General features: G+C 43.7%; 1 protein-coding gene and 1 pseudogene across 1 annotated transcript in view; one reads left to right on the top strand and one right to left on the bottom strand.

The window, feature by feature from the left end:
- LOC124015125 overlaps positions 1 to 26,915 on the bottom strand; it is a 413,427-nt pseudogene that overhangs the window by 143,207 nt on the left and 243,305 nt on the right.
- The window catches only part of LOC124015119 (speckle-type POZ protein), a 103,163-nt gene that overhangs the window by 69,163 nt on the left and 7,085 nt on the right, over positions 1 to 26,915 (top strand). Inside the window, exons 7-10 of the mRNA XM_046330072.1 lie at positions 9,377 to 9,554; positions 16,283 to 16,338; positions 18,600 to 18,722; positions 22,759 to 22,901. Coding sequence (XP_046186028.1) covers positions 9,377 to 9,554; positions 16,283 to 16,338; positions 18,600 to 18,722; positions 22,759 to 22,901 — 500 coding nt within the window. The remainder of the gene's footprint in view (positions 1 to 9,376; positions 9,555 to 16,282; positions 16,339 to 18,599; positions 18,723 to 22,758; positions 22,902 to 26,915) is intronic.

Below are 26,915 nucleotides of genomic sequence, written 5' to 3' on the forward strand. Positions count from 1 at the left end.
TTGGAGGCCTTTTCCGTCGCTAATACTCGAGTCCGGGTAAAAATGTCACCTGTACTGTCGCCTTTTATAGCCGCCATGACTTTTTCTTACTAAAGCTAAATGATTTTGAACTTGGAGTGGAGGTAAGATTAGGAATTGGAAACTACTTGTGCGGAGCTCTTAGTTCATGCGGCCATCTCGTTCAAGGGTCACGTGATCCCTCTGTTTTATATTTTTTACATTTTGTCAGGAAATCCAACTCCGTCTCAGGTTCTGCTGTTGTGCAGTGGTTGCACAGCCTTTCCTCTACAGGGAGCCAGGTTTTCTGTGTCTACCCTTCTCAATGGCAAGGCTGTGCTCACTGAGCCTGTACTTTGTCAAGGTTTTTCTAAGGTTTTGATCAGTAACCATGATCAAATATTTAGCCACTGTGTACTGTCGATTTAGGGCCAGATAGCACTGCATTTTGCTTTGTGCTTGTGTTTGTGTTTCCCAATAAGTAATATAGTATTGTTTTGACTGTGTTGTAATTTGGTTTATCATGATTTATTGGATGTTCTGGTCCTGAGGCTTCAGTGCGTTAGTAGAACAGGTTTGTGAACTCAGCCCCAGGACCAGCTGGACTCTTTTCTTTGCTCAGCTCTCTCTCTCTCGTTATACATCTCTCTCGTTATACATCTCTCTCGTTATACATCTCTCTCGTTATACATCTCTCTCGTTATACATCTCTCTCGTTATACATCTCTCTCGTTATACATCTCTCTCGTTATACATCTCTCTCGTTATACATCTCTCTCGTTATACATCTCTCTCGTTATACATCTCTCTCGTTATACATCTCTCTCGTTATACATCTCTCTCGTTATACATCTCTCTTGTTATACCTTCTCTCGCTCTCTCTCGTTATCTCTCTTGCGCTCTCTCGTTAATGGCCATATGGTCCCGTCCTGCCTCTGAGAGGGTGGAATAGCCCTAGAGCCCAGCACACATCTCTTCCCTCTCTCCTGGTATTTGTTCTCCATCTCTTATCCTCTCCTGTGTCCCCCTTCCCTCTCCTATCCTCTCTCCCTCCCCTGGACCCTCATCTTCTCCCCTCAGGCAGAGATGTAGAACAGGGTGTGTGGTGGAGAGGAGACATGTACCCGTGTGAATTGGTGCCAGCTGAAAGCCCTCTTTCTGTCTGCTCCTTAGGAAGTTATTTTAACCCCACACCAGCGAACTGGCTGGGTGTCATGTAGGGGAGTGCCAGAACAAACCCAGCCATCCTTTCTAGCCATCTTTTTCTCTTCCCTCATGTTATATCTCGTTCTCGTTATCTCGCTCTCGTTATCTCGTTCTCGTTATCTTGCACTTGTGATCTCGCTCTCTTGTTATCGCGCTCGTGCTCTCGCGCCCGTGATCTCGCTCTCTCTATAATCTTCTTCCCTCTGTTCATCTCTGCCAAAGCTCCAGACACCTGCAGGTATTTAATGAGAAGATAGTTCCCATTAAAGGTTCTGTGCTGGCTGTCACAAGGTGTTCTGAGAGGAGGAGTGAAGGAAAGATGAGGTCCCTTCAGAGGAGAAGAGAGCACAGAAGGGGGTGGAGGAGTTGAGTGAGAGAAAAGGACATGTATGTGGTTGACAGGAAAAAGGGGAGATGATGGGCAGAATTGGATGGATAGAAGTTTAGGAGAAATGTGCAGGCAGACAGATTAATGGGTTGGTATGTGTCTACTTTCCTCACTTCTCTAATGAGACACCCTGGTAAATGTCTCTCTCTCTCTCCTCTCTTCTCTGACAGGACTAACCTCACTCACCAAGGTCACAGTTTAAATACACTGTATGGATTTAGTTTTAAAGCAGTGTAATGTATGGATCTCTAGCGCCGGTCCTGGAGAACTAACTGTATGCAGGATTTAGTTCCAAAACCAGCTGGGATGAAGCAAAACCTGCACACCAGTAGTTCTCAAGGACTGTAGTTTTTCACCCCTTCACATACGTTAGTTGGAGAACTTCCTCATAAAACGTACTGTATCTCTGCCTAAGGGGTTTTGCTTTCTGTTAAGTGTGGCTAGCTCTATTCAGAAAGTTGAACAGAAGTGTCTTTCGGATACTCAGTCATCCTAAATTGGTAAGTCAGTGGTCCACCTTTAGGCAGACAGTTAGTGTCAGAGAGCATCGGCTGGTGGGCATGATGGGCTTGTTTCACCCACTCTGTCACCTCAGGGAGTGAATGAACCACTGAAGGGTTTTCTCATTCTACCCCAACATAACTCTTACTTCATAACAGTGATGATACAATAGTGCTTCTAGTCTCATCCTAACCACCCTACAGCCTCTTTGTATCCACAGAGCTTTCTTTCTATCTTTCTCTTTCTCCTCCGTATCCTCTCTCCTCTTTTCATCTCCACCGTCTCCTCCCAGGGAGTGTGAGAATAAATGAGGTGGGTGCTGATGTTCAGCTGTTTCCTCCTCTTACTCCTGCTCTTTCTCTCTCGCTCGTCCCCCCCTCCCCATTTCTTTCTCCTGGCTGTCTGTGGGTAAGCACTTTGCCGGGTGACAGCGCCCATCCTTCACAGGGCCCTGCCATATGCCACGCTGCTGTCAGAGGAGACTGCTGCAGATGCTCCAGCTGCTCTCTTCACCCCTATCTACCTCCCTACACACCTCCCTTTCTCGCCTCGCACACCTCCCCAAAACTGAGACGGGGAGATGTGTAGAGGCTCAGTGAGACTGAGACACAAAGTGAGAGACTTGGTTAGGGAGGATAGACAGAGAAAGAATGGGAAGGATGGAAGATGGGTGGAAATAGTTTGAGAGAAGATGTAACAGGGTTTGGAGTAGGCTTGGGCGGTATCCAGATTTTCATATTGTCATATCGCCCTTCTCGTATACCAGGATTTACAGTATAACTGGCATAGCACACAAGGGGGGTGCTACAAACTCAAGGAAAGCCCATTGGGCTTGTATTACCAGAATGCTAACAAAATTAGCACAAACTACTATAATAGTGAAATCACATAGCTAAATGCTAACGGGCAAAAACGGACAAACTAATTGCAAAGACTGGCAAACCCAGCTCATAAAGTTATTACAAGCATAGCTACTAGCTACCGGATATCATTTTCTATCTGTATGGACATTTACAAGCGAAAGTGAACAAGATAAATTGTGCAAATGAACAAAGTTGTGATGCTTGCTTTTCCAAAGGAAGAGAAGCAGGTGTACATGGACCAAATGGGAGAAGAATGGAGGGGGGGGAAACACTAGTAGGAAGCACAGGGGAAAAATAACTCATCCAGAGATCTTTGACTTCTGGCAGAAAGCCATACTAAGATATCTGATGGAAAACATTGAGTAGTGAATTGCACACAAGTGTAAGTACATCACCTCATTGCTATGGATTCACCACATGGCTTCTCCCGGTGTGCTGTTTATAAACAAACACGTGACGCTCAACTGTTCTGGGGAACTACGATAAGCTTCCTTGTTTAAAATGGGACAGGTGAAATGAAGAAAGCTTTATCTCCTAATCAAATCAAATCAAATTTTATTTGTCACATACACATGGTTAGCAGATGTTAATGCGAGTGTAGCGAAATGCTTGTGCTTCTAGTTCCGACAATGCAGTGATAACCAACAAGTAATCTAACTAACAATTCCAAAACTACTGTCTTATACACAGTGTAAGGGGATAAAGAATATGTACATAAGGATATATGAATGAGTGATGGTACAGGGCAGCATACAGTAGATGGTATCGAGTACAGTATATACATATGAGATGAGTATGTAGACAAAGTAAACAAAGTGGCATAGTTAAAGTGGCTAGTGATACATGTATTACATAAGGATGCAGTCAATGATATAGAGTACAGTATATACGTATGCATATGAGATGAATAATGTAGGGTAAGTTATATTATATATATATATTATAAGGTAGCATTGTTTAAAGTGGCTAGTGATATATTTACATCAATTCCCATTATTAAAGTGGCTGGAGTTGGGTCAGTGTCAATGACAGTGTTGGCAGCAGCCACTCAATGTTAGTGGTGGCTGTTTAACAGTCTGATGGCCTTGAGATAGAAGCTGTTTTTCAGTCTCTCGGTCCCAGCTTTGATGCACCTGTACTGACCTCGCCTTCTGGATGATAGCGGGGTGAACAGGCAGTGGTTCGGGTGGTTGATGTCCTTGATGATCTTTATGGCCTTCCTGTAACATCGGGTGGTGTAGGTGTCCTGGAGGGCAGGTAGTTTGCCCCCGGTGATGCGTTGTGCAGACCTCACTACCCTCTGGAGAGCCTTACAGTTGTGGGCGGAGCAGTTGCCGTACCAGGCGGTGATACAGCCCGACAGGATACTCTCGATTGTGCATCTGTAGAAGTTTGTGAGTGCTTTTGGTGACAAGCCGAATTTCTTCAGCCTCCTGAGGTTGAAGAGGCGCTGCTGCGCCTTCTTCACGACGCTGTCAGTGTGAGTGGACCAATTCAGTTTGTCTGTGATGTGTATGCCGAGGAACTTTAAAGCTTGCTACCCTCTCCACTACTGTTCCATCAATGTGGATAGGGGGGTGTTCCCTCTGCTGTTTCCTGAAGTCCACAATCATCTTCTTAGTTTTGTTGACGTTGAGTGTGAGGTTATTTTCTAAAGTATTGCACAAGTGGACTGCAGGTAACAACTTAAAAATTAGATACAAATATGAACATTTATTGAAAAAGTTTGAATAAATATTTTTGAATATTGGGAGAACCATCCCGTGGCTTTTTCCAAATACACCGCTATACGACATACAATATATTGCCCAAGCCTAGTTTGGAGTAGGGAGAGAGCGAGGGTAAAATGGCGTAGAAATGAGTTGGCGACAGAGAATAAGTGAGGGAAATAAAGCAAGGTGACACTTGAGAGACAGAAAGAGGGTTAGAGACCCAGTAACTGAGACAGACAGATGAATAGTGATAGATGGAGGGAAGGTGAGACAGGAGAAAAGTGCCTGATCCCCATGGGGCGGCAGGCAGCCTAGTGGTTAGAGCGTTGGACCAGTAACCGAAAGGTTGCAAGATCGAATCCCCGAGCTGACGAGGTAAAAATCTGTGTCTTCTGCCCCTGAACAAGGCAGTTAACCCACTGTTCCTAGGCCGTCATTGAAACTAAGATTTTGTTCTTAACTGACTTGCCTAGTTAAATAAATGTAAAAATAAAATCTACTGGGCTTTCACCATTTCGCTGTGTCCCCAGCGCATCAACATTGATCTCACGTGTATCTGTTCCTATTTGGGTTAGGCGGTATCCTGATTTGCATACCTTCATACCGTGCTTGTGCCTTCCTAGGATAGGCGGTTTTACCGGTGGTGCACACAAGGGGTGCATTTTGTTAGCATTCTGGTATACTAACAGGTACAAAGGAATCCCCATAGCGGTTAAGTAAATGCTAACGAGCGCTAAGACCAACAACCCAGCTCATACAAGTTTGCAAGTATCTCAAAACACACAAAACAAATATTAGTCAGCAGGGATCTTAATCCAGGAAGGGATGATCTCTTCTGTTTACAAGAAGCTTGATCTTTCAAGCTAACGTTAGCCGTTTAGCTTAGCTGGAGGGAGAACCTAGCTGGAGAGAATTTGTCCCATCTTAGATAATTAACTTAATAGTTATAAGATATATAGCTGTCAAACATTAGTTTTGAATATCATACAAGTGTAACTTGATCACCTTTCTTCAGTTGTGCTGCATGGAGTGACTGGTCTCAAGAAGCTCCCGTTTTGCTCATTGTGCTTCTTTATAAACAAACACACATGACAGCTGTTTTGGAAAACAAGTACGGGTAAGCTTCATAATGAAAAATAATGTAACAGTCAAAATAATTAATGTAATATGCTTCGTCTATTACCTAGTGCACAAGTTGACTGCATGTATTTATATAAAATGTACAAATATTCAAATTGGCTAAAAACGGTATCGTACGAGGGTATTTAGAAACCCTAGTTTCTAGGCCACCTCATTCAGGTTGAGAACAAGTTACACCTTGACGCAACAACATCAACAGATCTTTAAACCCAATCATAAAGGCTCTTTAGTTCTTATAAAAAATGAAGCACCAAGTAATAGTCTTTCTCCCGTGCTCCTCCTCCAAATCGGGCCTCCTTCTCAAAGCTATCAGTTTAGTGTCTCTGTGATCTTCCTAGATCGTTTCAAGGGACCTGAATGGCTGGCCTGCCTGTGTTCCTGCATCCGTGTGTCTGCGTCGGTCTGTCTGCCCTTTTCTCTGCCACCCAGGCAGTTGTTTGTCTCTGTGGAAGAACAAGGCTGGCGAGACAACAGTAACACATGACTCTGAAACTGGCTGCTGTGGCTCCGGTCCGCTCTCTCTCTCTCGTGCGCGTCGTTCACCAGCTTGACTTCAAATCATGCATGAAATATGCCTCTGCCCCCGTCTGTGTGTAGATCCACTCAAAAACGTCTGTGGCGGACGGGTGCAGGCTGGTCTGCTGAAATACCAACTGTAGATCTAGTCCAGTACCCTGGTGTGAATGGTGTCTCCACGGACTCAATGGAATGCTCATCAGTAGTGTTAACTCTCACTCACCATTTAAAGTAGGGGAATAATTTGTCTCATCCGCTATGAAGCTTTAATGGGTTGCCAGCAGGGTTGACTGGTATGTTTTGCCCCAGTTAAGCACCTAGATTTAAGTCATTTGGTTTAATGTCTGCATGTGTGAGTGTGGGCTTTTAGATGTGTGTGGCCTTATTTTGGGGTTTGCTGATACCTCTGAGGAAAGTATGTTTATAAAGACAGTGTGTTTGCATTCAATATAGTTTGTGTGTCTTGAGCAGCGCTGTTTACTCTGGTTGACTGGAGAGCAGCTGGAGAGAGAGCGGATGAAGGGCCAGTCATGCATTATAAAAAGCTGCTGATGAGTTCTGCGCTCGGGGGTTCAGACGACAAGTTTAAAAGATGACACGCCTATTAAGGCAGAGCTGAGGAAAGGTGTGTGTGTGTGCGTGTGACCCAGTCTGCTCTGGATTGATCAGAGAAAAGTCTCATATTGAACATAAGACACACTGGAGGGAAAATAAAGTTTTCCATAACTTAATGAACTTGATTTGCACATTTTTTCAGGACTATTTCACTCATGGCGTACTGTAAATCTATAAACAGACACGTAGAGGAGTAAAAGAGACTGACACATAAATTAATGAATCTTCTGGGCTCTGAGATTCCATGGCAACTGTCTGGTCTGCAGAGATCCAGAGGGCTGCTGTGAGTCGATAGAGAAACCAGCAGGTCAGGGGTTAAGGCCATTAATGAACATCGCCACCATAATGATGGTAATATACGACCTTGCTGACGAGGATGATGGTGATGATTGTTGAATATGCTGGTGATGATGATGACAGGAGAACATGACTGAGGGGTGAAGACAGAGAGTAGTTTAGTCAGTGTGTGTAAATAGGAGCTAGCTGCAGAGCTACAGCAAAGTGTTGTTTCCACCTGGTTAGTTGATGGAACAATGGGCCAGCTTAGCCAGTGTGATTAGCCTAGCGTGACTAGCCTAGCGTGGCTTGCCGTGCTATACAGCGGCTGAGTGCACCGCCATGCTTATTTATACCAACAGACACACATGAAACAGAAACACTCCCATCTGAATTTACCACTATATATAATGTGTGCGGCCCAATTGGCACCCTATTCCCTACAGTCAAAAGTATAGCACTATATAGGGAATAGGGTGTTATTTGATACGCGGCCATACAGAGTGCATCTCAACAGACCCAGTGCTGTCTGTTGACTTACCTGTTCCCTCCCTCTTACTCAGTCTCCAGTTTACCTCTTTTAATATGCCTCCTATACTGTCTTCTTTCTCCTTCTCATCTCCATCTTCATCTCTCCTCCACACGTCTGTCTCTCCCAGTCCTTGTATGAGTTGCTAATCAGTGTCTTATGAGTGCCTTGTGAGTGTACTCTTGAGTGTGTGTGTGTGTGTGTGGAGATGGATGTACATCATTCATACTAAAGTCCCCCTGGAGTGTGATTTATGGAGCCAGCTGTGGGTACCAGACTGTGCCACACACACAGTGATACACAATACTCATGGTCACAATGCTCTCCTCTCAACATCACCATTTTCTTTGTACTGTGCCCCTGTAATGTCATCACAGGAAATGAGCTTGTGTTTATGAGAGTTTATTTCCTTCTTGGGATCCTATACCCTCCTATTATTTCTCTCTGTCTGTCACCCTGTCCTGCCTTTTTCTCCCAGTCTTTTATTCTCCATGTCTAACCCTCCCGCCCCGTCTTTCTCTCCCCTCCAGGCTAACACTTACACCTCCATCAGGAGCAAACAAGGGTCCTTGACATTCAATTTCCTGCTTGCCACACACTTTTTCATTGTGTTTTTCTCCCCTTTCGTCTCTGCCTGAGTCAGATGGGCAGACAGAGGGACTGGCAGACTGTGGAAAGGAGAGAGGAACAGACAGAGGGGGACAGGGAGGGTGTTTTTCATGGAGGGCAGCCTCCCTCTCTGTCTGAACAGCCTAGTAGCAAGGTCAACTTACTGGGATGCATTTGGGAGTTTGTGGCCATGACACATCTTTTTCTGGGAACAGTTTTAGTGGCAATGAAATATATTTTTGAGAACCGTTTCAGTGTCTTAGGAGTGCTGCTTTAAAATGTTTGGATTCTTCTTGGAAATTGTTGGGCGATGTTTGGTTCTTTAATTCTGTGGTTTTAAAGGTTGCTGATAACCTAATAGGAGTGTGTGCGTGGAGGTGTTTAAGTCCCCACAAGGACCGTAAACGAACAAAAACTGGGTACATTTTGTTAGTCCCCACATGGTCAAATGCTATTTTAATAGGGTTTATGGTTAAGGTTAGAATTAGTGTTAAGGTTAGGAGGGAAATAGGATCTTGAATGGTACTACATTTGGTGTCCCACACTGTGGGAGTGTTAGTATGTTCGATGTTGACTTGAACAGGTGGCTAAGCCAGCATGGATAATATATATACACACACACACCCTAATGATTAATAGACTGAGTCAAGTCCCTGTCTAGTGTCTTGTTTGTGAGTGGATGTGGTAAATGAGCAGAGCACACGTTAATTTTTGGAGGTGTGTGTTTGCATGGCAGCTTTATTTAACGGTTGACGTATTGATTGGTGTGGCAGAGATCATCTGTTAATGGCTGGTCTTCCTGTATATGATTTGATGTGTGTGTTGTCTGATTTGTCCATTAGAATGTGTAAGGTGATAGATGGTCTAAAACCGCTGCTGTCTGTCTGGTTACTGTAATGTATACAATGTGAGTAGACTGACTGATCTGCCCTCTCTTTTTCTTGATCTTTTTTATTTGATTTATTTGTCTCATTCTTTTTCTCTCTGGTCTCCTGTCTCTCCGTCTAACTCTCCCTCCCTGTAGGTGAGTGTGGTGCAGGATTCTGTGAACATCTCAGGTCAGAACACTATGAACATGGTGAAGGTGCCAGACTGCAGGCTGGCTGACGAGCTGGGAGGGCTTTGGGAACACTCCCGCTTCACTGACTGCTCCCTGTGTGTGGCGGGACAGGAGTTCCAGGCACACAAAGCCATCCTGGCAGGTAAGACTACTTTTGTCTTGCACGCCACTCACGTGCATACTGACCACACAGAACACCGGACCCACTTCTTACAGATATAGACACATCAATGACAGAAACACAGACTATGGGCTCTATTGTAACAAACATAATGCAATGTTAAATCTTAGCGCTGGCGGTAGTATTAGAAATAGGTTTGCTATTTTCACAACCAGAATTATGGCCACAGTAGCTGGCGATGGAGCGAAAGGTCTGGACTTATAAAACACATTGTGGGTGTGTCGAGGCTTGGCCCCACACTAACCAATCGGAACGTGCTCCATGGCTAAATGTGTAGTTGCTTAAAGTTGTTTATTTACTGTCTTTTATGTATAGCGTTGTCATCAACTCCAATTAAAATCGTCCGGGTTAGGGGAGGGTTTGGCCCAGCATCGTCCGGGTTAGGGGAGGGTTTGGCCCAGCGTCGTCCGGGTTAGGGGAGGGTTTGGCCCAGCGTCGTCCGGGTTAGGGGAGGGTTTGGCCCAGCGTCGTCCGGGTTAGGGGAGGGTTTGGCCCAGCGTCGTCCGGGTTAGGGGAGGGTTTGGCCCAGCGTCGTCCGGGTTAGGGGAGGGTTTGGCCCAGCGTCGTCCGGGTTAGGGGAGGGTTTGGCCCAGCGTCGTCCGGGTTAGGGGAGGGTTTGGCCCAGCGTCGTCCGGGTTAGGGGAGGGTTTGGCCCAGCGTCGTCCGGGTTAGGGGAGGGTTTGGCCCAGCGTCGTCCGGGTTAGGGGAGGGTTTGGCCGGGGCGGCTTTACTCGGATCATTGCGCTCTTGCCACTCCGGCGGGCCGGGCTCCTCCAGGCTGACTTTGTTCGTCAGTTGAATGGTGTTTCCTCCGACACATTGGTGCAGCTGGCTTCCGGGTTAAGCGAGCAGGTGTTAAGAAGCGCGGCTTGGCGGGTCATGTTTCGGAGGACGCATGACTCAACCTTCACCTCTCCCGAGCCCTTTGGGGAGTTGCAGCAATGAGACAAGATCAGAATTGGATTGCAATTGGATATCATGAAATTGGGGAGAAAAAGGGGGCGAAATTACAATAAAAAAATTAATACTTAACAGCAACTTGTTTTAAATAAGCTTTGTTTACATTTTGAGTTGAAGGTACCATAATTGCTCCACGTGGGCATATCATACAGAGAAAACGTGGACTATGTAGGGTTTTACAAACATCCATACTCTTTAAAGGAGCTGGATAAAGATCCAAAATAAATAATATAATAAATAATAATAATATATGCCATTTAGCAGACGCTTTTATCCAAAGCGACTTACAGTCATTCATGTGTGCATACATTCTACGTATGGGTGGTCCCGGGGATCGAACCCACTACCCTGGCGTTACAAGCGCCATGCTCTACCAACTGAGCTAAATAGAGGGTGAATGTCCACTCACTGTTATACTACTAAATGTAAGGTTTTATAAACTTGACAGATCATATTTGCACTTCTACAGAAATAGTAGTTGGGGTCTCAACTTACTGTTGCGAGGTAGAATACACAAGGTGCAATTTCTAAATGTGTTTATCAGCAGGTCTAGAATTTTTATTTTATTTTATTTTTTACCTTTATTTAACTAGGCAAGTCAGTTAAGAACAAATTCTTATTTTCAATGACTACTTAGGAACAGTGGGTTAACTGCCTGTTCAGGGGCAGAACGACAAATTTGTATCTTGTCTGCTCGGGGGTTTTAACTTGCAACCTTCCGGTTACTAGTCCAACGCTCTAACCACTAGGCTACCCTGCCGCCCAATGTGAGTTATAGATCTGTCATTCTCATTGAAAGCGAGTGTAAGAAGCTGTAGATCTGTTCAATGAACACTTTCTATGCTACCCGTTCATAAGTTTGTTTTTGTGTCTCTTACTCTTGGTTTTGTACAACAGCTTTAAACAGCTGAAAATACATGAGTTTTTGTTATTGAAAATATAGTTCACAGTGCTTTAGATGTTCCAATGATTCTCTACACTGCTTGTTTTGTGACAAACTGAAATCAGGCGAACTATTTGAATTTTTGCTGCCAGGATATGGGGGAGGGATTTCTGCATATTGCACCTTTTTTAAAACTGCAACATTTCCTCTACACCCCATGGCAAAATGTGTAGAAAATTAACTGTAAAACTTAAAAACATGGCTTTCTACTGTCAACGTGGGGGGCGGGGGGCAACCAAAATGTTCTACTCGCAGACTCTCAAGCAATCGTGGCCCGTCATGATAAGTTTGGATTTTTGGGGGCCCTCCAGTCCTATCAAAGTTACCTATCCTTGCCATAAACCCCATAGATGGTGAATCTTTCAAATAAGTTGTTTTTTTATGCAAAAAACAAAGCAAAGGCCTCCCGGTTGGCGCAGTGGTCTAAGGTACTGCATCGCTGTGCCACCAGAGACTCTGGGTTTGAGCCCAGGCTCTGTTGCAGGTGGCCGTGACCGGGAGGTCCATGCGGCGACACACAATTGGCCTTGTGTCATCCGGGTTAGGGAGGGTTTGGCCGGAAGGGATATCCTTGTCTCATCGCGCACTAGCGACTCCTTTGGCGGGCCGGGCGCAGTGCACGCTGACCAGGTCGCCAGGTGTACGGTGTTTCCTCCGACACATTGGTGCGGCTGGCTTCCGGGTTGGATGCGTGCTGTGTTAAGAAGCAGTGCGGTTTGGTTGGGTTGTGTTTAGGAGGACGCATGGCTTTCGACCTTCGTCTCTGCCGAGCCCGTACAGGAGTTGTAGCGATGAGACAAGATAGTAACTACTAACAATTGGATACCACGAAATTGGGGAGAAAAAGGGGGTAAAATTCCAAAACAACAACAAAAACAAAGCACTTAAAAAATGTAAATAAAACATTTAAACTAAACATTTAAACTAACAACAATATTTCTAAACAGGATCGGGTCAGAAGCATGATATCATCATATCATAAATCACATCTCTCGTTCCATGAGCGTAAGGCAATGTGTGCACACGTAGACGTAGGGCTCTTGGGCCGGAGGCATGGATGTTTGTCTTATCCATTGAACATAGTTTACACACTAACCATACAATAGGCGTAGTTAAAACAAACATAGCCAATGTTTTTTTTTATATTGGAAATATTTGTCTACACACATTGCGCTAACAGCCATGGACATTGCCCAAACGTTATAATAAGATAAGTCTACCATCGCTGTTGATATGGCTGGTTAGTGACTTTGCCACGTATAATGTAAACAAATTAACAGGCTACGTGTGGATTCAGCACCAAGGACAGCGATCGGAATATCCATAATTTGACATTTAGGTTCAGATAACAGTGGAAGGTGGAGTTGTTTTGGCAAAATGATAAAGGAAAAATGCAAAGAGTCTATTGCAATAACTTAATTTTCCTAAACTGACTTCCTACAGTCACTGACACCTTTCATTCCATGGCCATCGCACATAGGCCTAATGAGTCAACTTTTCACAGTAGCTGCATGGATAAAAATCATGTGAATGTCTTACTGTTTTGATGCTCATGCTATTTTTTCATAAAACATTGCTTATAGGCAACTGATTATGCTACTGTGAGCCTCCACTGAGCAAATCAATGCTATAACCAATTGCATTTCCACAAAATCTAGCTTTTGGTGAGTCTTAAATATCACCAGAAGCGCTGCTTGAAATTGGTACAATGGCACACGTATTTAAGTACACCACAAATATTTCCACTCTTCCCACCGCAGCGCACTTGAGCTGATATAAGACAGGTAAATTACCAACCCTTGCGCCAGGGTTGGAAAATAGTGTAGTGCTGGCTTTTAGAAGTTGAAATTGCCAAAGAGCAGGCTTTTAATGGCAGCTGCAAATAGAGCCCCATGACTGAGTATCTGACTGAAACTTTGAGGAACACTCCCTGTGGAGAATGGGAATGGCTGTCAATTATCCAGTCATTTTGAGACGTTTTAATTGTGTGCTACTGTGGCATTGGGGTCTTCACTCTCTCTCTCTCCACCCCCTCATCTGGCTGTCTGCACCTACCTCTCTCCTTTTCTCCTCCCTCGCTTCTTCCGCCACCTGGGTTAGGTGACACCCACTCCCCTCATTGTTCTCCTTCTCCACCACCATTCCTGTGACAACTCTCCGGGCCGTTAATCGCTGTGGAGACGGACAGAGCAGGATCAAAAGGGCTGTGGAAGTGTGTGTGCTGGCTGAGCGGAATGCTTTAAATTGGCTTCTTATTGGTCATGTGATCTAAAACAGTTTGTGGTGCTTCTCTCTCTGTCTACTGCCGAATGAGTTTGGCACTGCATCTCTATAATACCCTCACACAGCTATGGTACAACACTAACTCAAAACGACTCTCAGCTATGGAACAACACTCACAACTAAACAACTCTCGGCTATGGAACAACACTCACAACTAAACAACTCTCGGCTATGGAACAACACTCACAACTAAACAACTCTCGGCTATGGAACAACACTCAACAAAACGACTCTCAGCTATGGAACAACACACAACAAAATGACTCTCAGCTATGGAACAACACACAACAAAATGACTCTCAGCTATGGAACAACACCTAACAAAACGATTCTCAGCTATGGAACAACACACAACAAAACGACTCTCGGCTATGGAACAACACTCACAACAAAACAACTCTCGGCTATGGAACAACACTCACAACAAAACGACTCTCGGCTATGGAACAACACACAACAAAACGACTCTCGGCTATGGAACAACACTCACAACAAAACGACTCCCAGCTATGGAACAACACACAACAAAACGACTCCCAGCTATGGAACAACACACAACAAAACGACTCATCTATGGAACAACACTCACACAAAACAACTCTCAGCTATGGAACAACACTCACACAAAACAACTCTCAGCTATGGAACAACATTCACAACAAAACAACTCTCAGCTATGCAACAACTCACAACAAAACGACTCTCAGCTATGCAACAACTCACAACAAAACGACTCTCAGCTATGGAATAACACAAAACAAAACAACTCTCCGCTATGGAACAACACACAACAAAACGACTATCAGCTATTTATATATATATTTTTTTTATTTATTTAATCTTTATTTAATCCAGGTAGGCAAGTTGAGAACAAGTTCTCATTTACAATTGTGACCTGGCCAAGATAAAGCAAAGCAGTTCGACACATACAACTACACAGAGTTACACATGGAGTAAAACAAACATACAGTCAATAATACAGTATAAACAAGTCTATATACGATGTGAGCAAATGAGGTGAGATAAGGGAGGTAAAGGCAAGATAAGGCCATGTTGGCAAAGTAAATACAATATAGCAAGTAAAACACTGGAATGGTAGATTTCCAGTGGAAGAATGTGCAAAGTAGAAACAAAAATAATGGGGTGCAAAGGAGCAAAATAAATAAATACAGTAGGGAAAGAGGTAGTTGTTTGGACTCAATTATAGGTGGGCTATGTACAGGTGCAGTAATCTAGCTATGGAACAACACTCACAACAAAACAACTCTCATCTAAGGAATAACACTCACACAAAACAACTCATCTAAGGAATAACACTCACACAAAACAACTCTCAGCTATGGTACAGCACTCACAACAAAACAACTCTCAGCTATGGAACAACACTCACACAAAGCAACTCTCAGCTATGGTACAACACTCACACAAAAGACTCTCAGCTATGGAGCAACAAAATGACTCTCAGCTATGGTACAAACACTCATAACAAAACGTCTATCAGCTATGGAACAACACTCACAACAAAACAACTCTCAGCAATGGTACAACACTCACAACAAAACAATTCTCAGCTATGGAACAACAAAACAACTCTCAGCTATGGTACAACACTCACACAAAACAACTCTCAGCTATGGTACAACACTCACAACATAATGACACTCAGCTATGAAACAACACTCCAGGTGTCCTACTCCCAAGCACACTAGTGCTCTACTATCATAGAGAGGGATGCCATTTCTTTATTAGAAAAACACATGTAGACTATGAAACAATGATGATTTAGAGGGGGCTACTGTCTCCCTGTGGAGAATGGGAATGGCTGTCAATTATTGAGTCATTTTGAAACATTTTAATTGTGTGCTGCTGTGGGGTTTGGTTTCTCTATCTCTCCCTCTCCCTGACAAATCTCTGAATTAAACAACGCTATGTGGTTTAGTACACCCCAAATTCCACCCTATTTCCTAGTGCGCTACCCTGTTCAAAAATAGTGCACTATATAGGAAATAGGGTGCCATTTGGGGCACATCCTTTATCTCCTAGTTCATGGCCCTACTAGTCTTCAGTGAGTGCTAGTGCTGCTGGTCAAACTCATTGAAGATGGCCTCATTAGGCCTTGGGAGTAGCAGTAGCAGGATAGTGTGTACCGGAGGCTGTTCGTTCTTTCCACTGCCCTTGTGTCAGACAGACAGATGGGAGACACTAAACTATTCTTTCTCCTCCCTCCTTCTCTCTCCCCTTCTCTCTCTCCTTCTCTCGCTCACTTGCTCTATCAATCTATCCATGTACAAATGACCTCAACTGACCTGTACCCCTGCACATTGACTTGGTACCGGTACCCCCTGTATATAGCCTCGTTATGTTACTTTTTATTTGAGTTTATTTTGTAAATATTTTCTTAACTCCATTTCTTGAACTGCATTGTTGGTTAAGGGCTTATAAGTAAGCATTGTATTCAGCGCATGTGACCATACATTTTGATATGTTCTCTCTACCCCTCCAGCCCGATCGCCAGTGTTCAGTGCCATGTTTGAGCATGAGATGGAGGAGAGTAAAAAGGTGAGTGTTGTAGACAGTGTTGTGACCTGAACAGTCCTGTGTCTCAGTGGGGAGGATCTTCACATCTTTCTCTCTGTTGCATCATCACTAGTTCAGACAGGGATCTGTCTACACGGTTACTGTACCCTTCCAGAATGTTGCCTCGTCTGCATGGAGTTGGCAGGCTCACTGTAAGATCTATAACTGTAGGATTTGTGGGAGTTTGACCAAAATAGATCCTTGGTGTGTGTGTGTGTGTGTGTGTGTGTGTGTGTGTGTGTGTGTGTGTGTGTGTGTGTGTGTGTGTGTGTGTGTGTGTGTGTGTGTGTGTGTGTGTGTGTGAGCCCCGTGCCATGGTGGGTCCTGCTCATCTGATAGGGAGTTGGTGAGATTGAACATCAGTGATTTAGAGGTTGTGTTGGCAGAATATTGATGCGGGCCCTGCTTAAATGGGGAAATTATAAAGCACAAAGCGAGGAAATGCATCTTAATTGGTATATAAGTGGGGGTCTTCATCAGGGAGAGGGGGAGGGATGTGTCCCCATTTGATAGAGGTAAGATTTACCAGTCTATAGAGGGAGAATAAATGCGTTTGTAAATAAACACAATAATAGCCAAGTCTTGTGCCTGTTTGTGTGTATTGGTAGACTGTGTGTGTGTGTGTGTGTGTGTGTGTGTGTGTGTGTGTGTGTGTGTGTGTGTGTGTGTGTGTGTGTGTGTGTGTGTGTGTGTGTGTGTGTGTGTGTGTGTGTGTGTGTGTGTGTGTGTGTGTGTGTGTGTGTGTGTGTGTTGGTAGATCATGAAAGATCACGTGTACTCTCTGTACAGCACAAATGTTTGTGTCTGTTGGTGATAAACAAACACGTGTATGTCTGTGCTAATGTGTAATGGGTTGATTTGTAGTGTGCTGTTTTGTTAGTACATTAATGTTCCACTCTGGACACTATGAGCTGTCTGTATAGCCGGCCTGACCCCGCTGAAATACCTCAGGTCGCCGTGACGACGATAAACCAGCAACATAATTGGTTTACTGCCTTGTTCTGCCTCTCAGAGCGGAGAAAAGGGTTCAGGGTTACCGTTACCGTGCCGACGAGTGATAAAGAGCACTTGCCGTTGGCTGCAGGCATCATTCGTTGGGAACGAATGCTCCGGATTAATTCCAGGAATCGACTGTGGGGGAAAAAATACATCTAAAATGCCGTTTTCAATTTTGGGGTTGAACGTGTTCAGACTGTTTCAGAGGTGTTTTGGTGCTCTGGTCTGCTCACAACTATTTGGTGTGTGTGTGTGTGTTTTATATGTATAAACATGAATGATAAAGTAGATAGTAAAATTAGCTTTACTGAGCAAAAATATAAACGCAGCGATTTTACAGTTACAGTTCATAAGAAAATCTGTCAATTGAAATAAATTCATGAGGCCCAGATCTATGGATTTCAAATGATTGGGCAGGGGCGCAGCCATGGGTGGGCCTGGGAGGGCATAGGCCCACCCACTGCGGAGCCAGGTCCAGCAAATGAGATTTACGTTTTTCCCAACAAAAGGGCTTTATTACAGAGTTACAGGCAGACAAACACTCCTCAGCACCCCCTTCCTCTTCCCCCCTGACACCTGCAGGTGAAGAATCCAGATTTGGAGGTCCTGGGCCGGCGTGGTTACACGTGGTCTTCGGTTGTGATGCCTTTTGGATGTATAGCCAAATTCTCTAAAACGGAGTTTAAGGCGGCTTATGGTAGAGAAATGAACATTAAAATCTCTGGCAACAGCTCTGGTGCACATTCTTGCAGTCAGCATGCTAATTGCACGCTCCCTCAACTTGAGACATCTGTAGCATTGTTTGTGTGACAAAACGTTACATTTTAGAGTGGCCTTTTTTGACCCCAGCACAAGGTGCACCTGTGTAATATGCATGCTATTCAATAACTTTCTTGAGATGCCGCACCTGTCAGGTGGCTGGATTATCTTGGCCAAGGAAAAATGCTCACTAACAGGAATGTAAACTGATTTTGTGCACAAATTACCTTTTTATGGAACATTTCTGGGATCTTATATTTCAGCCCATGAAACATGGGACCAGCACTTTACATGTTGCTGCGTTTATATTTTTGTTCAGTGTAGATAGTTAACTTCACCTATCTGAATTGAGTTAAGCAGACTGCATCATGGGAAGACTGCTGGAACAGGATCACAGTCAATGGAGTGCTCATAATGGGTCTGATGTTGGGAAGTTGTGGTAATATAGGCTCTGAGCACTGCCCTCGGTCTCTTCTCTCCTCCTCCAGAACCGTGTGGAGATTAACGATGTGGAGCCAGAGGTGTTCAAGGAGATGATGTGCTTCATCTACACGGGCAAAGCCCCCAACCTGGACAAGATGGCTGACGACCTGCTGGCTGCGGCTGACAAGGTTAGTGTGGGTGGAGGAGGAATGAGGAGGTGTGTATATCGTATCTGATATCATATTGTATGGATGAGTGAGTATATCATATGTTGTTATGTTCCCTGGCGTACAGTATGTTATGTTCATGTGTGTGATGTGTATGTGATGCTATGTACCATATGTAGTGGTCCTGTGTGCAGAATGATGCTAGGTCTATGTGACTCTAAATAAATTAACTGAATGTGGCAGAATTCAACCTCCATAACTTCCTTGGTTTTCTGTCAACATATTTGAGTATTTTATAGGACCCCAGATCTGTTGATGCACGAGCGCGCGCGCGCACACACACACACACACACCCTACATGTGTTAAGTGCTGCCCTTCACTCCTCAAGGATTCCTTTTGTGACACTCCCTCATCTTAACTCTGCATTCATCCTCTCTGCTCCCATTCATTTCCTTCCCTCTCTTTTCTCATGCAGTGTGTGTGATTTATTTAATAACGGTGCATGTGGTTAACTCTGTAGGGAGCTGCTGGAATAACTGGAGGGCAAGGCCAGGTCTCACTAAGATCCTCCTTACCCCTCTGATGCTATCCCAGCAGCCTCTCTGGCTACACAATAGTACAGCTCTTATGTATGTAACACACACACACACACACACACACCTCTGAATCAGTTCTCCTGGCTGCAGTCTGAAGATTAGCTTGTTGTGGGGCTTTGTGTGTGGGTACGTACACTATATATTAGAGGTCGACCGATTATGATTTTTCAACGCCGCGACCGATTATTGGAGGACCAAAAAAAGCCGATGCCGATTAATCGGACGATTTTAATTATTATTATTATTTTTTTTTACATTTCTAGTAATGACAATTACATCAATACTGAATGAACACTTATTTTAACTTAATCTAATACATCAATAAAATCAATTTAACCTCAAATAAATAATGAAACATGTTCAATTTGGTTTAAATAATGCAAAAACAAAGTGTTGGAGAAGAAAGTAAAAGTGCAATATGTGCCATGTAAGAAAGCTGAAGTTCAAGTTCCTTGCTCAGAACATGAGAACATATGAAAGCTGGTGGTTCCTTTTTACATGAGTCTTCAATATTCCCAGGTAAGAAGTTTTAGGTTGTAGTTATTATAGGAATTATAGGACTATTTCCCTCTATACCATTTGTATTTCATTAACCTTTGACTATTGGATGTTCTTATAGGCACTTTAGTATTGCCAGTGTAACAACATAGCTTCCGTCCCTCTCCTCGCCCCTACCTGGGCTCGAACCAGGAACACATCGACAACAGCCACCCTCAAAGCAGCGTTACCCATTCAGAGCAAGGGGAACAAATACTCCAAGTCTCAGAGCGAGTGACGTTTGAAACAGTATTAGTGCGCACCCCGCTAACTAGCTAGCCATTTCACATCGGTTACACCAGCCTAATCTCGGGAGTTGATGGGCTTGAAGTCATAAACAGCTCAATGCTTGAAGTACAACGAAGAGCTGCTGGCAAACGCACGGAAGTGCTGTTTGAATGAATGCTTACGAGCCTGCTGGTGCCTACCACTGCTCAATCAAATCATAGACTTAGTTATAACATAATAACACACAGAAATACGAGCCTTAGGTCATTAATATGGTCGAATCCGGAAAATATAATCTCGAAAACAAGACGTTTATTCTTTCAGTGAAATACGGAACCGTTCCGTATTTTATCTAACGGTTGGCATCCATCAGTCTAAATATTCCTGTTACATTGCACAACCTTCAATGTTATGTCATAATTACGTAACATTCTGGCAAATTTGGTAGCCCAAACTGTTGCATATACACTGACTCTGCATGCAATGAACGCAAGAGAAGTGACACAATTTCACCTGGTTAATATTGCCTGCTTACCTGGATTTCTTTTAGCTAAATATGCAGATTTAAAAATATATACTTCTGTGTATTGATTTTAAGAAAGGCATTGATGTTTTTGGTTAGGTACAGTTTGGAGCAAAGACAGTCCCTTTTCACGAATTACACACCGCATCGATTATATGCAACGCAGGACACGCTAGATAAACTAGTAATATCATCAACCATGTGTAGTTATGATTATGATGATTATGATTGATTGATAGTTTTTTTTATAAGATAAGTTTAATGCTAGCTAGAAACTTACCTTGGCTTACTGCATTCACATAACAGGCAGGAGTGCAATGTAATCAGGTGGTTATTGCGTTGGACTAGTTAACTTGTAAGGCTGCAAGATTGGATCCCCCGAACTGACACTGTGAAAATTTGTCGTTCTGCCAATGAACAAGGCAGTTAACCCACCTTTCCTTGGCCATCATTGAAAATAAGAATGTGTTCTTAACTGACTTGCCTAGTTAAATAAAGGTGTAAAAAAAAGATTTCCGATTTGTTATGAAAACTTGAAATCGGCCCAAATTAATCGGCCATTCCGATTAATCGTCAACCTCTCCTATATATACAAAGGTATGTGGACATGTGAATTGGGCTATTTCAGCCACCCCCATTTCTGACAGGTGTATAAAATCAAGCACACAGCCATGCCATCTCCATATACAAACATTGGCAGTGGAATGGCCTTACTGAAGAGCTCAGTGACTTTCAACGTGGCACTGTCATAGGATGCCACCTTTCCAACAAGTCAGTTTGTCAAATTTCTGGCCTGCTCGAGCTCCCCTGGTCAACTTTAAGTGCTGTTATTATGAAGTGGAAACGTCTAGGAGCAACAACGGCTCAGCCGTGAAGTGGTAGGCCACACTAGCTCATAGAATGGGATGGAGTGCTGAAGCTCGTAGCGCTTAAAAAATTGTCTGCTCTCGGTTGCAACACTAACTTCCGAGTTCCAAATTGCCTTTGGAAGCAACGTCAGCCTAAGAACTGTTTGTCAGGAGCTTCCATAGCCGAGCAGCCTAGTGTCGTCTGGAGTGGTGTAAAGCTCGCTGGAGCAGTGGAAAGCGTTCTCTGGAGTGATGACTTGCGCTTCACCATCTTGCAGTCCGACAGACCAATCTGGGTTTGGCGGATGCCAGGAGAATGCTATTTGCCCCAATGCATTGTGCCAACTGTAACGTTTGGTGGAATAATGGTCCAGGGCTGTTTTTCATGGTTCGGGCCAGGCCCCTTAGTTCCAGTAAAGGGAAATCTTAATTCTAATTGATACAATGACATTCTAAATGATTCTGTGCTTCCAAATTTGTGCCAACAGTTTGGGGAAGGCCCTTTCCTGTTTCAGCAGGACAATGCCCCCGTGCACAAAGCGAGATTCATACAGAAATGGTTTGTCAAGATCGATGTGGAAGAACTTGACTGGCCTGCACAGAGCCCTGACCTCAACCCCATCGAACACCTTTGGGATGAATTGGAACGCCAACTGCGAGCCAGGCCTAATCGCCCAACATCAGTGCCTGATCTCACAAATGATCTTGTGGCTGAATGGAAGCAAGTCCCTGCAGCAAGTCCCTGCAGCAATGTTTCAACATCTAGTGGAAAGCCTTCCCAGGACGCTGTTATTGCAGCAAAGGGGGGACCATCTCCATATTATTGCCCATGGTTTTGGAATGAGATGTTTGACGTGCAGGTGTCCATACTTTTGGTCATGTAGTGTATATGTGATGTGCCCATTTGCACGCAAGGACACACTCGCCTATCTGTCAGTGTGTGGACAGTGGCCAGGCCTTTTGAGTGACTTTCTGCCTCAGAGTTGTGTGTTTTTGTCTACACTGTGGGTGTACTGTACAGTGGTGTGTTGAGTTGGACACCCAAGGTTTAACAGGACGTCAGATAAATCACCTTTCAGTGTTTACACACCACCATGATCTCTGCTCTCTCTCCCTGGTTCCCGCGCTCCACCTCTACCACTCACTGTCAACACTCCTTTTCAAACCCTCTCCCTCTCTCTCAATGTCAAACTAGATTCATTGACGTTACAGGAGCAATATGATGCTATGAAATCATTACACAGTCCAGCATTTCCTATTGTAAATGGTGATAGATAGCAAGTACAAATGTATTAGTTTTCTCCCCCCCCCGTCTCTCTGTCAGTATGCTCTGGAGAGGCTGAAGGTGATGTGTGAGGATGCTCTGTGCACCAGTCTGTCTGTGGAGAACACTGCAGAGATCCTCATCCTGGCAGACCTGCACAGTGCAGACCAACTCAAAACACAGGCTGTGGACTTCATCAACTAGTGAGTGGTACACACACACTGCACCCCGCTCTCATTCTATACTCCTCACTCAAACACACACACTGCACCCCGCTCTCATTCTATACTCTTCACTCAAACACACACACTGCACCCCGCTCTCATTCTATACTCCTCACTCAAACACACACCCCGCTCTCATTCTATACTCCTCACTCAAACACACACCCCACTCTCATTCTATACTCCTCACTCAAACACACACACTGCACCACGCTCTCATTCTATACTCCTCACTCAAACACACACCCCGCTCTCATTCTATACTCTTCACTCAAACACACACACACTGCACCCCGCTCTCATTCTATACTCCTCACTCAAACACACACCCCGCTCTCATTCTATACTCCTCACTCAAACACACACCCCGCTCTCATTCTATACTCTTCACTCAAACACACACACCGGCACTGTACCCCTCACTCAAAACACTCTATATACCTAACACATACTGTTACTGTACCCCTCAGAACACTCTCTATATACCTAACACATACTGTTACTGTACCCCTCAGAACACTCTCTATATACCTAACACATACTGTTACTGTACCCCTCAGAACACTCTCTATATACCTAACACATACTGTTACTGTACCCCTCAGAACACTCTCTATATACCTAACACATACTGTTACTGTACCCCTCAGAACACTCTCTATATACCTAACACATACTGTTACTGTACCCCTCAGAACACTCTCTATATACCTAACACACACTGTTACTGTACCCCTCACTCAGAACACTCGCTATATACCTAACACACACTGTTACTGTACCCCTCAGAACACTCTCTATATACCTAACACATACTGTTACTGTACCCCTCAGAACACTCTCTATATACCTAACACATACTGTTACTGTACCCCTCAGAACACTCTCTATATACCTAACACATACTGTTACTGTACTCTCTATATACCTAACACACACTGTTACTGTACCCCTCACTCAGAACACTCTCTATATACCTAACACATACTGTTACTGTACCCCTCACTCAGAACACTCTCTATATACCTAACACATACTGTTACTGTACCCCTCACTCAGAACACTCTCTATATACCTAACACATACTGTTACTGTACCCCTCAGAACACTCTCTATATACCTAACACATACTGTTACTGTACCCCTCAGAACACTCTCTATATACCTAACACATACTGTTACTGTCAGAACACTCTCTATATACCTAACACACACAGTTAACACTCAGAACACTCTCTATATACCTAACACATACTGTTACTGTACTCCTATATACCTAACACATACTGTTACTGTACCCCTCACTCAGAACACTCTCTATATACCTAACACATACTGTTACTGTACCCCTCACTCAGAACACTCTCTATATACCTAACACATACTGTTACTGTACCCCTCACTCAGAACACTCGCTATATACCTAACACATACTGTTACTGTACCCCTCACTCAGAACACTCTCTATATACCTAACAGATACTGTTACTCTCTCAGAATACTACCTAACACATACTGTTACTGTACCCCTCACTCAGAACACTAGCTATATACCTAACACATACTGTTACTGTACCCCTCAGAACACTCTCTATATACCTAACACATACTGTTACTGTACCCCTCAGAACACTCTCTATATACCTAACACATACTGTTACTGTAACCCTCAGAACACTCTCTATATACCTAACACATACTGTTACTGTACCCCTGCTATATACCTAACACATACTGTTACTGTACCCCTCAGAACACTCTCTATATACCTAACACATACTGTTACTGTAACCCTCAAAACACTCTCTATATACCTAACACATACTGTTACTGTACCCCTCAGAACACTCTCTATATACCTAACACATACTGTTACTGTACCCCTCAGAACACTCGCCATATACCTAACACATACCTTTACTGTACCCCTCAGAACACTCTCTATATACCTAACACATACTGTTACTGTACCCCTCACTCAGAACATTCTCTATATACCTAACACATACGTTACTGTACCCCTCAGAACACTCTCTATATACCTAACACATACTGTACCCCTCAGAACACTCTCTATATACCTAACACATACTGTTACTGTACCCCTCAGAACACTCTCTATATACATAACACATACTGTTACTGTACCCCTCAGAACACTCTCTATATACCTAACACATACTGTTACTGTACCCCTCAGAACACTCTCTATATACCTAACACATACTGTTACTGTACCCCTCACTCAGAACACTCGCTATATACCTAACACATACTGTTACTGTACCCCTCACTCAGAACACTCGCTATATACCTAACACATACTGTTACTGTACCCCTCAGAACACTCTCTATATACCTAACACATACTGTTACTGTACCCCTCATTCAGAACACTCTCTATATACCTAACACATACCGTTACTGTACCCCTCACTCAGAACACTAGCTATATACCTAACACATACTGTTACTGTACCCCTCAGAACACTCGCTATATACCTAACACATACTGTTACTGTACCCCTCAGAACACTCTCTATATACCTAACACATACTGTTACTGTAACCCTCAGAACACTCTCTATATACCTAACACATACTGTTACTGTACCCCTCAGAACACTCGCTATATACCTAACACATACTGTTACTGTACCCCTCAGAACACTCTCTATATACCTAACACATACTGTTACTGTAACCCTCAAAACACTCTCTATATACCTAACACATACTGTTACTGTACCCCTCAGAACACTCTCTATATACCTAACACATACTGTTACTGTACCCCTCAGAACACTCGCCATATACCTAACACATACCTTTACTGTACCCCTCAGAACACTCTCTATATACCTAACACATACTGTTACTGTACCCCTCACTCAGAACATTCTCTATATACCTAACACATACCGTTACTGTACCCCTCAGAACACTCTCTATATACCTAACACATACTGTACCCCTCAGAACACTCTCTATATACCTAACACATACTGTTACTGTACCCCTCAGAACACTCTCTATATACATAACACATACTGTTACTGTACCCCTCAGAACACTCTCTATATACCTAACACATACTGTTACTGTACCCCTCAGAACACTCTCTATATACCTAACACATACTGTTACTGTACCCCTCAGAACACTCTCTATATACCTAACACATACCTTTACTGTACCCCTCAGAACACTCTCTATATACCTAACAAATACCGTTACTGTACCCCTCAGAACACTCGCTATATACCTAACACATACTGTACCCCTCAGAACACTCTCTATATACCTAACACATACTGTTACTGTACCCCTCAGAACACTCTCTATATACCTAACACATTACTCTTTTTGGAAATAGTATTTTACCTCTTCTCAGACCAATTTTATGCCATATTAACAGGGGCAATTTAGCAGCAAACATGTTTTGACAAATCTGAACTTGTATGGCAGGGAAAAAAAGGTATACTTTGGGATTTCAGAATGAGGCCCTTCCTCAGAGTCAGATGAATTGGTGGATACCATTGTTATAGCCATGTTTCCAGTATGAAGGAAGTTATAGGTAGCATGCTAGCAGATAGCCATAGACTTCTAGGCATTGACTTGCAAAACTACCTCTATCTTCCTTCATACACAGAGACATAAAAATGGTATCCACAATTGTATCTGTCTTTGGGGAAGTAGATAAAGGGCTTCATTACCAATGTCCCGAAGTATCCCTTTAACTAGAGCGATCCTCAATGACCGAGGCCATACACGGCATGAGGTTGCTCCTCAATGTGCTGGTTGTTTATGATTCGTGAACATTAATGTGAACACGACATTACTCATCCCTTGAGTCAACACTGACGAAGGCCATCCATTGAACTTGCCATACCAATAAGGGCATTTTAATTATGTGAAGAGGGCCTTGGTCCTCTATATTCTGTACTCTCTTCAGTCTCTTCTCTCTCTCTCTCTCTCTCTCTCTCTCTCTCT

This window comes from Oncorhynchus gorbuscha, linkage group LG26 (genome assembly GCF_021184085.1).
Source record: "Oncorhynchus gorbuscha isolate QuinsamMale2020 ecotype Even-year linkage group LG26, OgorEven_v1.0, whole genome shotgun sequence".
NCBI classification, from domain to species: Eukaryota; Metazoa; Chordata; class Actinopteri; order Salmoniformes; family Salmonidae; genus Oncorhynchus; species Oncorhynchus gorbuscha.